This window comes from Salvelinus alpinus, chromosome 9 (genome assembly GCF_045679555.1).
Source record: "Salvelinus alpinus chromosome 9, SLU_Salpinus.1, whole genome shotgun sequence".
In the NCBI taxonomy this organism is placed as follows: domain Eukaryota; kingdom Metazoa; phylum Chordata; class Actinopteri; order Salmoniformes; family Salmonidae; genus Salvelinus; species Salvelinus alpinus.
In genome coordinates this window covers 13,045,019-13,061,703 of record NC_092094.1, presented here as the reverse complement: position 1 = coordinate 13,061,703, position 16,685 = coordinate 13,045,019, and the positions used below count along the sequence as shown (strand labels likewise).

Genomic DNA, 16,685 nt, shown 5'->3' with positions numbered 1-16,685 from the left:
TTTTTGTTTTCTTCTCAACCTCTAAAGGTAATAATATTTTATGCTCCCCTTTTTTGGGAATACTGTGTGTTCATGCTAGTCTGATCTCCAGTGTCATCTCAGGTGGAAGTTGTCACCCTCAACTCACACAGTTTTAGTCCGACTTTGGGAATGGCTTGTAGAATTGAATAGGCCTTGTGATGTTAGGTGACTGCTGCATGATGTAAGTGGTGGAATTTCAAATGTAATTCTGATGTTGTGCAATGACTGTGCTCGTAAATGTTTGATGAACGGCGAGGAGTCACTCTGTGCGGCCCACCTGAAATTCCTGGACTGCCCGTGGTGGGTGGGGGGGAAGGAAGGGCTTTTAAAAATATTTCCCCTGAATGAACAGTCAGAGAGAGGCCGCTGGCCTTGGGTACACGTGAAGCAGCTGGAACAGAGGAGCTCACACACACACTCTCCCTCTCTCTCCCTCTCTCCCTCTCTCTTTCCCTCTCTCCCTCTCTCCCCATCTCCCCCTCCCTCTCTCAATCCCTCTCCCTCTCTCTATCCCTCTCTCTATCCCTCCCCCTTTCTCTCTCTCTCCCCCTTTCTCCCACTCTCTCCCATCACACACCTCTACCATCACGCACCTCTCCCATCACACACTCCTCCCATCACAGACCTCTACCGTCACACATCTCTACCATCACACACCTCTCCAATCACACACCATTCCAATCACACTCCTCTCCAATCACACTCCTCTCCAATCACACACCCCTCCCATCACAGACCTCTACCATCACACACCATCCTTCCTCCCAGAACCAGAGTTGTCTCCACTCTCCAGTCGTCTCCACTCTCCAGTCGTCTCCACACTTCAGCCAACTCTCTCTGTCTCTCTCCCTCCCTTTCTCTCTCTCTCTCTCCCTCCCATACCTCTACCATTACACACCTCTCCCATCACAAACCACTCCCATCACACACCTCTCCCATCACACACCTTTCCCATCACACACCTTTCCCATCACACACCCCTCTCATCACACACCTCTCCAATCACACACCTCTACCATTACACACCTCTCCCATCACACACCTCTCCCATCACACACCTCTCCCATCACACACCCCTCTCATCACACACCTCTCCAATCACACACCTCTCCTACACACCACTCCCATCACACACGTCTCCCATCACACACGTCTCCCATCACACACGTCTCCCATCACACACGTCTCCCATCACACACCTCTCCCATCACACACCTCTCCCATCACACCCCTCTCCCATCATACACCTCTACCATCACATACCCCTCCCAGACCCAGAGTCGTCTCCGCTCTCCAGTCGTCTCCACTCGTCTCCACTCTCCAGTCGTCTCCACTCGTCTCCACTCTCCAGTCGTCTCCACTCGTCTCCACTTTCCAGTCGTCTCCACTCGTCTCCACTCTCCTGTCGTCTCCACTCTCCTGTCGTCTCCACTCTCCTGTCGTCTCCACTCTCCTGTCGTCTCCACTCTCCTGTCGTCTCCACTCTCCAGTCGTCTCCAGTCGTCTCCACTCTCTAGTCGTCTCCAGTCGTCTCCACTCTCCAGTCGTCTCCACTCGTCTCCACTCTCCAGTCGTCTCCACTCTCCTGTCGTCTCCACTCTCCTGTCGTCTCCACTCTCCAGTCGTCTCCACTCTCCAGTCGTCTCCACTCTCCAGTCGTCTCCACTCTCCAGTCGTCTCCACTCTCCAGTCGTCTCCAGTCGTCTCCACTCTCCAGTCGTCTCCACTCTCCTGTCGTCTCCACTCTCCTGTCGTCTCCACTCTCCTGTCGTCTCCACTCGTCTCCATTCTCCAGTCGTCTCCAGTCGTTTCCACTCTCCAGTCATTACACACATTTGATGTGAACAGCCGAATTCTATCTCTTATTATCACTTCTATATGGTTTCAGCCAACTAATGGGCTAGTGGAGCTCTGCTCTGACAGAGGCATGTAGCGGTCAGCCAGACCGACATAGTGTGATACCATCTGGGCCAGGCTGGAATCAGCACAACATGGGTGGCTGATCTAGATACATCACTAACGATCAACGCCCAAAGACACTTGCTGCACTTGGCTGCCTTGTCACAGAATGAATGCTGTGCGGTGCCGCCCTGGCTAGCATGATAACGAAAACCAAACCCTCTCTCTCCCTATTTCTCACCCTCTCTCTCTCTCTCTGTCTCTCTGCGTGTCTAGTGGTCTGTAGATGCCTGCCTGATGGACAACTATTTTTCTTCTAGTCTCTTAAATAAGTCAGAGTTTCACAGCTCAGAGCTTCAACAAAACAGAGCATGAAAGGTTGATGGAGATTAATGTATTATCTGGCAGGAATTCAAGTTGTGAGCGGTTTGGGGTTTTCTTAGGCTCTTTTCTGTGTTTGACCTGGACTCACCACCCGGTGCAGCACAGTGTGACATACAGTGCTGTTAGAAACTAAACAGAGTAACAGACCCACTATTCTGCTGCTGCTAACGTATCACACACACAAACACTGCTAACGAGGCATGCTGGGAGACCTCTTCCACTGTACATCTGATGTTGTGTGTCGGAGCGGCACATAACATGGTGTTGTGGTGGTGTTGTTGTGATGTGTTGTGGTGGTGCGGTGTTGTGATGTTGTGGTGGTGTGGTGGTGTTGTGGTGTTGTGGTGCAGTGTTGTGGTGCAGTGTTGTGGTGTTGTGGTGCAGTGTTGTGGTGTTGCGGTGTGGTGTTGCAGTGTTGGGGTGTTGCGATGTGTTGTGGTGGTGTTGTGATGTTGTTGTGGTGTGGTGGTGTTGTGGTGTTGTGGCGGTGGTGCGGTGTTGTGATGGTGTGTTGTGGTGGTGCGGTTTTGTGGTGGGTGGTGGTGGGTTGTTGTGGTGTTGTTGTGGTGTGGTGTGGTGGTGTTGTGGTGGTGGTGCAGTGTTGTGGTGGTGTTGTGGTGGTGGTGTTGTGGTGGTGGTGCAGTGTTGTGGTGGTGTTGTGGTGGTTGTGGTGGTGGTGCAATGTTCTGTTGTGGTGGTGGTGGTGTTGTGGTGGTGTTGTGGTGTGGTGGTGGTGTTGTGGTGTGGTGTGGTGGTGTTGTGGTGGTGGTGCAGTGTTGTGGTGGTGGTGGTATTGTGGTGGTGTTGTGGTGGTGGTGCAGTGTTGTGGTGGTGTTGTGGTGGTGGTGCAGTGTTGTGGTGGTGGTGTTGTGGTGGTGTTGCGGTGTTGTTGTGGTGGTGTGGTGTTGTTGTGGTGTTGTGGTGCAGTGTTGTTGTGGTGGTGTTGCGGTGTTGTTGTGGTGGTGTGGTGTTGTGGTGGTGTTGCGGTGTTGTTGTGGTGGTGTGGTGTTGTGGTGGTGTTGCGGTGTTGTGGTGGTGTGGTGTTGTGGTGTTGTGGTGGTGGTGTTGTGGTGTTGTTGTGGTGTTGTTGTGGTGGTGTGGTGTTGTGGTGGTGGTGTTGTGGTGTTGTTGTGGTGGTGTGGTGTTGTGGTGGTGGTGTTGTGGTGGTGTTGTGGTGTTGTTGTGGTGGTGGTGGTGTTGTGGTGTTGTGGTGTGGTGGTGTTGTAGTGTTGTGGTGGTGGTGTTGTGGTGTGTGTGTGGCGGTGTGGTGTTGTGGTGTGGTGTGGTGGTGTTGTGGCGGTGTGCAAATGTAATCTGGCCCCCTGCTTGTTAACGGTGGGGTACCTCACTGGCTTGGAGCATCTGGTAGGAAATGGGACTTGTCTCTTCAGTGCATTCTTGTAGTCAAATTTCATCCTACATCTTTAGTCTCTACCAACGGAGTGTCAAAAAAACACATTTTTTTATAGTTTTTTCCCTGTTTGAAAAACAAATCGCGAAATGGCTCTAGGCTGTACTGGATGAATGGAGAAATCACTTGGTAAAATGGTAGTTAGGGTACCAAATAATGACTATATAACTACCTAATAACATATTTAAAATAACTAATTTAAATATGGAATCCTTCATTGGTGAAACTGCCACGTCCATTTGGGATATTGGGATATTGCAACAGCAAAGTTTATTTCCCATCTGACATCAGTACACGTGCAATAGAACAGCAGAATATATAGTGAATGTATTTTTACCAAGCCTGCCGGAGGCTCCTCCCCTCCGTTTCTCCTCTAACAACAAAACAATAACAAAGGTGCTGGGGTGAACAGTGGCGCTGTTTCCCCTAATACAGATAACATCTTTCACAACCAGTAACGGCTGTTTCTTTGCTCTCTTGTTTTACAGAAATCTCCTGGACAGAGACACATTCTCCAAATCAGACCCAAGTAAGATTGTCTTTTATACACGCATTTACACACACACACACACACACACACACACACACACACACACACACACACACACACACACACACACACACACACACACACACACACACACACACACACACACACACACACACACACACACACAGGTTAGAGGATTCCTCTGCTGCTTATTCCCTGCTGATTCTTGGATTCTTGGATTCCCTCGAATCCAAGATGGCGTAGCAGTCGGACGTGTCTTTGTCCTTGTCCTGTCCCGTGTAAATAGTCTTCGTATTTTTCTTATACATTTCGTATATATTTTAATTTCACTTTCCATCTAGGAACTGAATATACATTCCTACATTCCGCCTCACCCAATGTGGTACGGACCTGCTATTTTTTTTATACTTTAGAACCGTAACCCCAATCAGAAGCTAGCCAGATAACTAGCTACTAGCTAGTAGTCAGTTAGCCACTGCTGCGGTCTTCACCCTCAACTCGGACACAGCCAGCTTCAATACCGGGCCAATACCTGCCAGTCTGCAAGCGCGATATCAACCCAGAGCATATAGGACTGCTTTTTCTCTACCACATCACCGGATTCCTGACGCAAGCTCTGGACAATTACACCGTATCATCACAGCTAGCTAGCTGCAACCGAGTGGCTACTACTGGCTAACACCTCTGTCCCGAAGCAAGCACCAGTTAGCCTTGAGCTAGCCTCGAGCCTTGAGCTAGCCCCGGCTAGCTGAAGAGGTCTACCAGCGAATTCTTGTGCTACAATACCAGCTACAAGCTAATTTAGCCATTTTTTTGCCGCTGCTAGTAGCTTTTACCTTCTGCACAGACACCAGCCCTGTTATTAGCCTGGATATTACTCACCAATTTACCAGCATCGGACTGTCTCTCGACAACAACGCCGGATTCCTGCCGTAATCCCTGAGCCACTACTTCCGATCCTCACAGCTAGCTTGCCGCTAGCGCAGCTAGCGCCACTGCCACGAAGCTAGCACCAGTTAGCAAACACAATTCTACAATTCACAACCTCTCTTTCGCCATCGCCATCTGGCTTGGATTCTCTGTCGACACGACCACGTCTGAGCAGACCCCCTCCGTCTGAGCAGACCACCCCCCGGGCTACTAACTTTAAACTCCGCATGCTAGCTTAGTGGAGGCCTCCCTGCTCCATCTACGGCTGCCCCCTGGACACTATGATCACTTGGCTACATAGCTGATGCATGCTTGACTGTCCATTAATTCACGGTACTCCATTCTGTTTATTTGTGTTTTATCTGTCGGCTCTGTGCTTTAACTCAGGATCTGTGTGTAGTTAATCCGACCCTCTCTGCCTAGTCGTCGCCATTTTTACCTGTTGTTGCTGTGTTAGACTAGCACCCTGTTATTGCTGCTGTTATCTTACCTGTTGTTTTAGCTAGCTCTCCCAATCAAGACCTGCAATCACTTTATGCCTTATTGTATGTCTCTCTCAAATATCAATATGCCTTGCATACTGTTGTTCAGGCTAGTTATCATAATCATTGTTTTGGTTTGCAATGGACCCTGTAGTTCCACTCTCCGTACCTCTGATACCTCCTTGGTCCCACCCCCCACACATGCGGTGACCTCACCCATTGAGACCAGCATGTCCAGAGATACAACCTCTCTTATCATCACCCAGTGCCTGGGCTTGCCTCCGCTGTACCCACGCCCCACCATACCCCTGTCTGCACATTATGCCCAGAATCTATTCTACCACGCCCATAAATCTGCTCCTTTTATTCTTTGTCCCCAACGCTCTAGGCGACCAGTTTTGATAGCCTTTAGCCGCACCCTCATCCTACTACTCCTCTGTTCCTCGGGTGATGTGGAGGTAAACCCAGGCCCTGCATGTCCCCAGTCACCCTCATTTGTTGACTTCTGTGATCGAAAAAGCCTTGGCCTCATGCATGTCAACATCAGAAGCCTCCTCCCTAAGTTTGCCTTACTCACCGCTTTAGCACACTCTGCCAACCCTGATGTCCTTGCCGTGTCCGAATCCTGGCTTAGGAAGGCCACCAAAAATTCTGAGATTTCCATACCCAACTATAACACTTTCCGTCAAGATAGAACTGCCAAAGGGGGAGGAGTTGCAATCTACTGCAGAGATAGCCTGCAAAGTTCTGTCATACTTTCCAGGTCTATGCCCAAACAGTTCGAACTTCTAATTTTAAAAATTAATCTCTCCAGAAATAAGTCTCTCACTGTTGCCGCCTGCTACCGACCCCCTGGTCATTCTTTAAATGTTACTTCCTCACCATATTAGACAAGCATGCTCCGTTCAAAAAATGCAGAACCAAGAACAGATATAGCCCTTGGTTCACTCCAGACCTGACTGCCCTCGACCAGCACAAAAACATCCTGTGGCGAACTGCAATAGCATCGAAGAGCCCCCGCGATATGCAACTGTTCAGGGAAGTCAGGAACCAATACACGCAGTCAGTCAGGAAAGCAAAGGCCAGCTTTTTCAAGCAGAAATTTGCATCCTGTAGCTCTAACTCCAAAAAGTTCTGGGATACTGTAAAGTCCATGGAGAACAAGAGCACCTCCTCCCAGCTGCCCACTGCACTGAGGCTAGGTAACACGGTCACCACCGATAAATCCGTGATAATCGAAGACTTCAACAAGCATTTCTCAATGGCTGGCCATGCCTTCCTCCTGGCGACTCCAACCTTGGCCAACAGCCCCGCCCCCCCCGCTGCTACTCGCCCAAGCCTCCCCAGCTTCTCCTTTACCCAAATCCAGATAGCAGATGTTCTGAAAGAGCTGGAAAACCTGGACCCATACAAATCAGCTGGGCTTGACAATCTGGACCCCCTATTTCTGAAACTGTCCGCCGCCATTGTCGCACCCCCTATCACCAGCCTGTTCAACCTCTCCTTCGTATCATCTGAGATCCCCAAGGATTGGAAAGCTGCCGCGGTCATCCCCCTCTTCAAAGGGGGAGACACCCTGGACCCAAACTGTTACAGACCTATATCCATCCTGCCCTGCCTATCTAAGGTCTTCGAAAGCCAAGTCAACAAACAGATCACTGACCATCTCGAATCCCACCGTACCTTCTCCGCTGTGCAATCCGGTTTCCGAGCCGGTCATGGGTGCACCTCAGCCACGCTCAAGGTACTAAACGATATCATAACCGCCATCGATAAAAGACATTACTTTTACACACGGTCCCGTGTGGCTCAGTTGGTAGAGCATGGCGCTTGCAACGCCAGGGTTGTGGGTTCATTCCCCACGGGGGGACCAGGATGAATATGTATGAACTTTCCAATTTGTAAGTCGCTCTGGATAAGAGCGTCTGCTAAATGACTTAAATGTAAATGTAATTACTGTGCAGCCGTCTTCATCGACCTGGCCAAGGCTTTCGACTCTGTCAATCACCATATTCTTATCGGCATACTCAGTAGCCTCGGTTTTTCTAATGACTGCCTTGCCTGGTTCACCAACTACTTTGCAGACAGAGTTCAGTGTGTCAAATCGGAGGGCATGTTGTCCGGTCCTCTGGCAGTCTCTATGGGGGTACCACAGGGTTCAATTCTCGGGCCGACTCTTTTCTCTGTATACATCAATGATGTTGCTCTTGCTGCGGGCGATTCCCTGATCCACCTCTACGCAGACGACACCATTCTATATACTTCCGGCCCTTCCTTGGACACTGTGCTATCTAACCTCCAAACGAGCTTCAATGCCATACAACACTCCTTTCGTGGCCTCCAACTGCTCTTAAACGCTAGTAAAACCAAATGCATGCTTTTCAACCGTTCGCTGCCTGCACCCGCACGCCCGACTAGCATCACCACCCTGGACGGTTCCGACCTAGAATATGTGGACATCTATAAGTACCTAGGTGTCTGGCTAGACTGCAAACTCTCCTTCCAGACTCATATCAAACATCTCCAATCCAAAATCAAAGCAAGAATCGGCTTTCTATTCCGCAACAAAGCCTCCTTCACTCACGCCGCCAAACTTACCCTAGTAAAACTGACTATCCTACCGATCCTCGACTTCGGCGATGTCATCTACAAAATAGCTTCCAATACTCTACTCAGCAAACTGGATGCAGTTTATCACAGTGCCATTCGTTTTGTTACTAAAGCACCTTATACGACCCACCACTGCGACCTGTATGCCCTAGTCGGCTGGCCCTCGCTACATGTTCGTCGTCAGACCCACTGGCTCCAGGTCATCTACAAGGCTATGCTAGGTAAAGTGCCACCTTATCTCAGTTCACTGGTCACGATGGCTACACCCACCCGCAACACTCGCTCCAGCAGGTGTATCTCACTGATCATCCCTAAAGCCAAAACCTCATTTGGACGCCTTTCCTTCCGGTTCTCTGCTGCCTGCGACTGGAACGAATTGCAAAAATCTCTGAAGTTGGAGACTTTTATCTCCCTCAACAACTTTAAAAATCTGCTATCCGAGCAGCTAACCGATCGCTGCAGCTGTACATAGTCCATCTGTAAACTACCCACCCAATTTACCTACCTCACCCCCCATACTGCTTTTATTTATTTACTTTTCTGCTCTTTTGCACACCAGTATCTCTTCTTGCACATGATCATCTGATGATTTATCACTCCAGTGTTAATCTGCTAAATTGTAATTATTCGATTTATTGCCTACCTCATGCCTTTTGCACACATTGTATATAGATTCTCTTTTTTCTACCATGTTATTGACTTGTTTATTGTTTACTCCATGTGTAACTCTGTGTTGTCTGTTCACACTGCTATGCTTTATCTTGGCCAGGTCGCAGTTGCAAATGAGAACTTGTTCTCAACTAGCCTACCTGGTTAAATAAAGGTGAAATAATTTTTTTTAAAAAAAATCTAGAAATCTTCAAAATCATGACATTTTAGTCATGTTTCTGGATTTTTGCCTAACCTTAACCAGCCATATCTGTCATAGAGATAATGGGATGTCTGTGGTCTGTAGTGTGTAGATAAGTACATCCTTAAAATTAGGACTATTGGCCCTCTGAAGGAGATGTGGTCAGACTCAGCACTAGCAAGGAGGGAGGACTCTGATCCGAGAGGCCTACTGGCTGGCTGGCTGGCTGGTTGGCTTGCTAGAGGCTGGCTGGGTAGCTGGCTGGCTGGAGGCTGGTTGGCTGGAGGCTGGGTGGGTGGCTGGCTGGCTGGCTGGCTGGCTGGCTGGCTGGCTGGGTGGCTGGCTGGATGGCTGACTGACTGACTGACTGGCTGGAGCCTGGCTGGCTGGCTGGCTGGCTGGCTGGAGGCTGGCTGGAGGCTGGCTGACTGGCTGGCTGGCTGGAGGCTGTAGCATCTTTATCCAAGGCGGTACTTGTGCTGTGTCCATATCTCTGATGTGCAGACGGTACTGACCCCAGTCACACAGCATTATACCTCCTCAGCACTGCACTGCAAGCCAGGGGGCCCAAGACGCACACACACACACACACACACAGTCACAAACACAAACACAAACACATGCACACCGGGTTGGGTAGGTTACTTACTAAATGTAATCTGTTACAGTTACTAGTTACTTGTCCAAAATTGTCACGAGTAACCGAACTTTTGGATTATCCAAAACTCAGTAACGTAATCTAATTACTTTCAGTTACTTTCAGACTACTTTCTCTTAGGAGGCATACAAAGAAGACAAAAATGTATATTACCAATTGAACGACATCTATTTAAGCAATAAGGCACGAGTGGTTGTGGTATATGGCCAATATATGCACTTATGCACCACGCAACGCGGAGTGCCTGAATACAGCCCTTAACCATGGTATATTGGCCATATACCACAAACCCCCGAGGTGCCTTATTGCTATTATAAACTGCTTACCAACGTAATTAGAGCATTCAAATTAATGTTTTGTCATAACCATGGTATACAGTCTGATATATCACGGCCTTCAGCCAATCAGCATTCAGGGCTCGAACCACCCAGTTTATAATACCATATAAATCAATGTTAGAATTTACATAGCTGCCCATAAATGGATGTTGCATTTTACTTTATGGGTTGGTTATGTAGGCTTGAGTGAGAAAGTTACAGACCCACCAATATCATACCCCCAAGACATGCTAACCTCTCACCATTACAATATCAGGGGAGGTTAGCATGATATTTATGCCTCTGTAACTTTCTCACTCATCATTATTGTCACGTTCCTGACCTGTTTTCTGTTATTTTTTATGTGTTAGTCGGTCAGGACGTGAGTTTGGGTGGGCAGTCTATGTTATGTGTTTCTATGTTGGTTTATGGGTGACCTGATATGGTTCTCAATTAGAGGCAGGTGGTTTACGTTTCCTCTGATTGAGAGCCATATTAAGGTAGGTGGTTTCACATTGTTTGTTGTGGGTGGTTGTCTCCTGTGTCTGTGTATGTTGCGCCACACGGGACTGTTTCGGTTTGTTTGTTTGTTCGTTCGTTCGTTTGTGTAGTCATTTTTCCTGTTCGTGCGTTCTTCGTTGTATTGTAAGTTCTTACGTCCAGGTCTGTCTACATCGTTTTGTTATTTTGTTTATTATCAAGTATAGTTCGTTTTTCGTCTTGTTTAAATAAATATCATGTCATTTCACAACGCTGCGTTTTGGTCAAATCCCTGCTCCTCCTCTTCGGATGAAGAGGAGGAGGAAAATCGTTACAGAACCACCCACCAAACCCGGACCAAGCAGCGGGACCACGAACAGTGGTCCACGAAACAGGAATCCTGGACATGGGATGAAGTATTGGAGGGAAAAGGACACTGGGCTCACATTGGGGAATATCGCCGCGCTCGTGAGAGATGGAGGCAGCGAGAGCCCAAGAGCGGTGGTATGAGGAGGCAGCAAGGAGACGTGGTTGGAAGCCCGTGGAGAAGGGCTAAGAGGTAGTGGGCCGAGGGCAGGTAGGAGACCTGCGCCCACTTCCCAGGCTAACCGTGGAGAGCGGGAGTACGGGCAGACACCGTGTTACGCAGTAGAGCACACGGTGTCTCCTGTACGTGTTCATAGCCCGGTGCGGGTTATTCCACCTCCCCGCACTGGTAGGGCTAGATTGGGCATTGAGCCAGGTGCCATGAAGCCGGCTCAACGCGTCTGGTCTCCAGTGCGTCTCCTCGGGCCGGCATACATGGCACCAGCCTTACGCATGGTGTCCCCGGTTCGCCTACATAGCCCGGTGCGGGTTATTCCACCTCCCCGCACTGGTCGGGCGACAGGGAGCATTCAACCAGGTAAGGTTGGGCAGGCTCAATGCTCAAGGGAGCCAGTACGCCTGCACGGTCCGGTATTTCCGGCGCTACCTCCCCGCCCCAGCCCAGTACCACCAGTGCCTACACCACGCACCAGGCTTCCAGTGCGTTTCCAGAGCCCTGTTCCTCCTCCACGCACTCTCCCTATGGTGCGTGTCTCCAGCCCAGTGCCTCCAGTTCCGGCACCACGCACTAAGCCTCCTGTGCGTCTCCAGAGCCCTGTACGCACTGTTCCTTCTCCCCGTACTCGCCCTGATGTGTGTGCCCTCAACCCGGTACCACCAGTGCCGGTACCACGCACCAGGCCTATAGTACGCCTTGAGAGTCCAGTGTGCCCTGTTGTTGTTCCCCGCACTAGCCTGAAGGTGCGTGTCCTTAGCCCGGTGCCTCCAGTTCCGGCACCACGCACCAGGCCTACAGTGCGCCTCATCCGGCCAGAGCTGCCCGTCTGCCCAGTGCCACCTGAGCCATCCGTCTGCCCAGTGCCACCTGAGCCATCCGTCTGCCCAGTGCCACCTGAGCCATCCGTCTGCCCAGTGCCACCTGAGCCATCCGTCTGCCCAGTGCCACCTGAGCCATCCGTCTGCCCAGTGCCACCTGAGCCATCCGTCTGCCCAGCGCCACCTGAGCCATCCGTCTGCCCAGCGCCACCTGAGCCATCCGTCTGCCCAGTGCCACCTGAGCCATCCGTCTGCCCAGTGCCACCTGAGCCATCCGTCTGCCCAGCGCCACCTGAGCCATCCGTCTGCCCAGCGCCACCTGAGCCATCCGTCTGCCCAGCGCCACCTGAGCCATCCGTCTGCCCAGTGCCACCTGAGCCATCCGTCTGCCCAGTGCCACCTGAGCCATCCGTCTGCCCAGTGCCACCTGAGCCATCCGTCTGCCCAGTGCCACCTGAGCCATCCGTCTACCCAGCGCCACCTGAGCCATCCGTCTACCCAGCGCCATCTGAGCCATCCGTCTACCCAGCGCCATCTGAGCCATCCGTCTACCCAGCGCCATCTGAGCCATCCGTCTGTCCCGAGCCATTAGAGCCGCCCGTCTGTCCCGAGCCGTCAGAGCCGTTCGTCAGTCAGGAGCCGCTAGAGCCATTCGTCAGTCAGGATCTGCCAGATCTGCCAACCAGACAGGATCTGCCAGAGCCACCAACCAGACAGGATCTGCCAGAGCCGCCAACCAGACAGGATCTGCCAGAGCCGCCAACCAGACAGGATCTACCAGAGCCGCCAACCAGACAGGATCTACCAGAGCCGCCAACCAGACAGGATCTACCAGAGCCGCCAACCAGATAGGATCTGCCAGAGCCGCCAACCAGACAGGATCTGCCAGAGCCGCCAGTGAGCCAGGATCTGCCAGAGCCGCCAGCGAGCCATGATCTGCCAGAGCCGCCAGCGAGCCATGAGCGTCCAGAGCCGTCAGCCAGCCATGAGCGTCCAGAGCCGTCAGCCAGCCATGAGCGTCCAGAGCCGTCTGCCAGCCATGAGCGTCCAGAGCCGTCAGCCAGCCATGAGCGTCCAGAGCCGTCAGCCAGCCATGAGCGTCCAGAGCCGTCAGCCAGTCCTGAGCCGTCAGCCAGTCATGAGCGTCCAGAGCCGTCAGCCAGCCATGAGCGTCCAGAGCCGTCAGCCAGCCATGAGCGTCCAGAGCCGTCAGCCAGCCATGAGCGTCCAGAGCCGTCAGCCAGCCATGAGCATCCAGAGCCGTCAGCCAGCCATGAGCGTCCAGAGCCGTCAGCCAGCCATGAGCGTCCAGAGCCGTCAGCCAGCCATGAGCGTCCAGAGCCGTCAGCCAGCCATGAGCGTCCAGAGCCGTCAGCCAGCCATGAGCAGCCCCTCAGCCCGGAGCTACCATTAATCCAGAACTGCCCCTCAGTCCAGAGCTGTCTCTCTGTCCGGAGCTGCCCTTCAGTCCGGAGCTGCCCCTCTATCCTGAGCTACCTCTCTATCCTGAGCTACCTCTCTATCCTGACCTACCTCTCTGTCCTGAGCTACCTTATCCCGGTGCTGCCCCTTATCTCGATGTTACCCTTTAAATGAAGTGGGTGTAATAGGAGGGTGGTCATTCGGAGGGGGAGACGTAAGCTGGGATTGACTATGGTGGGGTGGGGACCTCGCCCAGAGCCTGAGCCACCACCGTGGTCAGATGCCCACCCAGACCCTCCCCTAGACTTTTGGTGGTGCGTTCGGAGTACGCACCTTGAGGGGGGGGTTATGTCACGTTCCTGACCTGTTTTCTGTTATTTTTTATGTGTTAGTCGGTCAGGACGTGAGTTTGGGTGGGCAGTCTATGTTATGTGTTTCTATGTTGGTTTATGGGTGACCTGATATGGTTCTCAATTAGAGGCAGGTGGTTTACGTTTCCTCTGATTGAGAGCCGTATTAAGGTAGGTGGTTTCACATTGTTTGTTGTGGGTGGTTGTCTCCTGTGTCTGTGTATGTTGCGCCACACGGGACTGTTTCGGTTTGTTTGTTTGTTCGTTCGTTTGTGTAGTCAATTTTCCTGTTCGTGCGTTCTTCGTTGTATTGTAAGTTCTTACGTCCAGGTCTGTCTACATCGTTTTGTTATTTTGTTTATTATCAAGTATAGTTCGTTTTTCGTCTTGTTTAAATAAATATGTCATTTCACAACGCTGCGTTTTGGTCAAATCCCTGCTCCTTCTCTTCGGATGAAGAGGAGGAGGAAAATCGTTACAATTATTCACAATTCATTCAGGATTACCCCGTAATCCCGGTAGTGTAACATTTGATAAAATACTTTGTGAATTTCACCAGGTTCATATATTAATATAACATGCTGATTTTTTATTATGCATGCCTGCATCCTGGGAATAGGGGAGTGTGTACTTGCGTTTTTCCCTGTCTGCTCATCCTCAAACCATTCTGATGCACTATGAGAGGTAGGAACGCTTTTTCTGTCGTCTTCAGAAAAGTTAGATTCCTTTAATCACAAAGTCATGACACACAGTGTTTTGTTCATGAAAATGTTGGGATATTTAGAGTTTACTCATAAGTGGATGATATTGTCAAGATGTAATTGTACTTTTTTGGGATGATGTTAACATTCTGAATTCAACATGTGGTTACTAGCTAGCTAAGGTATTGTATGTGCGAACGATGGTTAGCTCCTTGACTGATCCCAGTCCTTTGTATTGTGCGTGTGTTGTAGAAAGAGGCGATGATTCAGAACATATTTGTGCTCTACAAATGTTTGGTATTTTCTTTTGGTTGCAGGTATGTGGTTTTAACTACAGAGCATTAGGAAAGTATTCAGACCTCTTTACTTTTTACACATTTTGTTACGTTGTAGCGGTATTTATTAGAGAGGTAAAGATAAAGATTTTGTTCGGCCGCCAGGCAGGTATTAACCATGCCGAAAGGAAAAGAGTAGAATAGAGAGAGTACCACTACTAGACCCACACACACATCAGCAGAAGAGACTACCTAGAGTGTAGCCTGTTTACCAGATAGCCAGTGGAGAGAAAAGAGAATACACACCCTATAAAACCCACATCACAGCACAGGGGTAACCCCACCAAGAATACCTCATACAATAATAATAATAATAATAATAATGGCAGAGCAATTTAACAGCAACTTCATACAAGAAAGAACCCAGTCGTCAACAGAGGATTTGCAATAATCTGTATTATCTTCCAGTGGATGAGTGCAGAGGGTATGAATGTGGGGGGTGTTCATAGACACAACAAAGGCCTTAAAAATGTCCACAATCTTCTCAGCCACATGTCATTAGTACACCCCACCTCAATAGAGTTCAAATAACAATACCCAACTTGCAAGCAACCTCCCTTTTAACTAAAATGTCCACCCAAATAATTCTGGCAGGGCAATAATAGTCCAGCTCTAATGAACTTCAATGGGAAGTGCATTTGAAAAATAGAGAGTCTGTTGCAGGGTAAAGCACTGTAACGATAGAGGGAAGAGAAAGAGAGAAAGAGAACAAGAGAGATCTTAGCTGTGGTCTTCAGGCGTGCCGGTGTACTGTCTGACTGTCGATGGTTTGTATGTTTAAACTTCGCAATAATGTTGCTACTAATCCATGCGATCCATAACCGGCGCGGTCCCAAACGAAAACAACCACGACGTAGCTCGATCACACCGATGATTGAGTTAAATACTTTATCAACTACATACGCTGAAAACAAACACCACTTCTGCAGCATAGCACACACAATCAAACTGTTGCGCCACCCAAGAGCTCCTCCCCAAAGAGCTGAACGAGCTGTCTTTATGTCCTCATTCCTTACTGCTCATGCGCTCTTAAAGTGTCAGCGCACAGTGAAGGCTCCGTGCTGGATTTCGCCACACTCCTCCCCCCATGAAAAAACAAAGCCTGTAGAAACAGAGAGGATGGAGGCTTTGACAAGTTCATGTTCCTGCTACACAAAACCAGGGAAGTTCTCATCATCAGAGTCCTCCACGAAGAGGTCCTGCAGGTGTTGCTTTTGCCTGCGATCCAGCTCTTCTGCCGTAGGGTAGCAGGCCTTTAGGTCAACAACATGCACCGTCCTGACATCTTCCCCAGTGTCTTCCAAACAGACCAAGTAGTTCACTGGTCCCAACTGCTGCACTACACGGTATGGGCCTTTCCATCTCGAAGCTAGCTTGGCAGTGAACTTCTTAGACGCCTTTGACAGATGATGTGAACGTACCCAGACACGAGACTGAGGTGGGAAACACACGTCTCGTCTATGTTTGTCATAGTTTCTCAGCTGTCGTTGTTTGGCTTTGGTTTTGCTGGCCTCCACTCTGGCTAGCAAGGTGTGGTGGTGTTGGACGGCATCAAACGCTGGGCAGTCAGGTGAAACATTGGAACTATGCAAGACTCTGTCCATCGGACCTTTCAGTGGTCTTCCCAGGTGGAGTTCGGCGGGAGTGACCCCAGAAGTCTCCTGCACGGCAGAGTTCAGTGCAAAGTGAAATTCAGGAAGATGCTGATCCCACCTTGTGTGCTGATCCCCCACGAATGAAGCAATCATCCCCTTCAGGGTTCGGTTTACCCTCTCGGTCAGGTTGTTCTGAGGATGGTAGGCTGTGGTCAGCTTGGCAATTAAACCCCAGTAGGTACAGAGCTCTTTGTATATTCCTGATATGAACTGCGGACCTCGGTCAGAGAGGATTTGGTCTGGAATTCCGAATCTGGTAAAAGACCTCCCGTCGCAGAATGAGAGCAATGGCTGATGCAGTGGCTTT

The 16,685-nt window shown here is 50.2% G+C and overlaps 1 protein-coding gene across 1 annotated transcript in view; it reads left to right on the top strand.

The window, feature by feature from the left end:
• The window catches only part of LOC139584337 (copine-8-like), a 72,699-nt gene that overhangs the window by 8,478 nt on the left and 47,536 nt on the right, over positions 1-16,685 (top strand). The window contains exon 2 of the mRNA XM_071416046.1: positions 4,204-4,244. Within this exon, the coding sequence (XP_071272147.1) occupies positions 4,204-4,244 (41 nt within the window). The remainder of the gene's footprint in view (positions 1-4,203; positions 4,245-16,685) is intronic.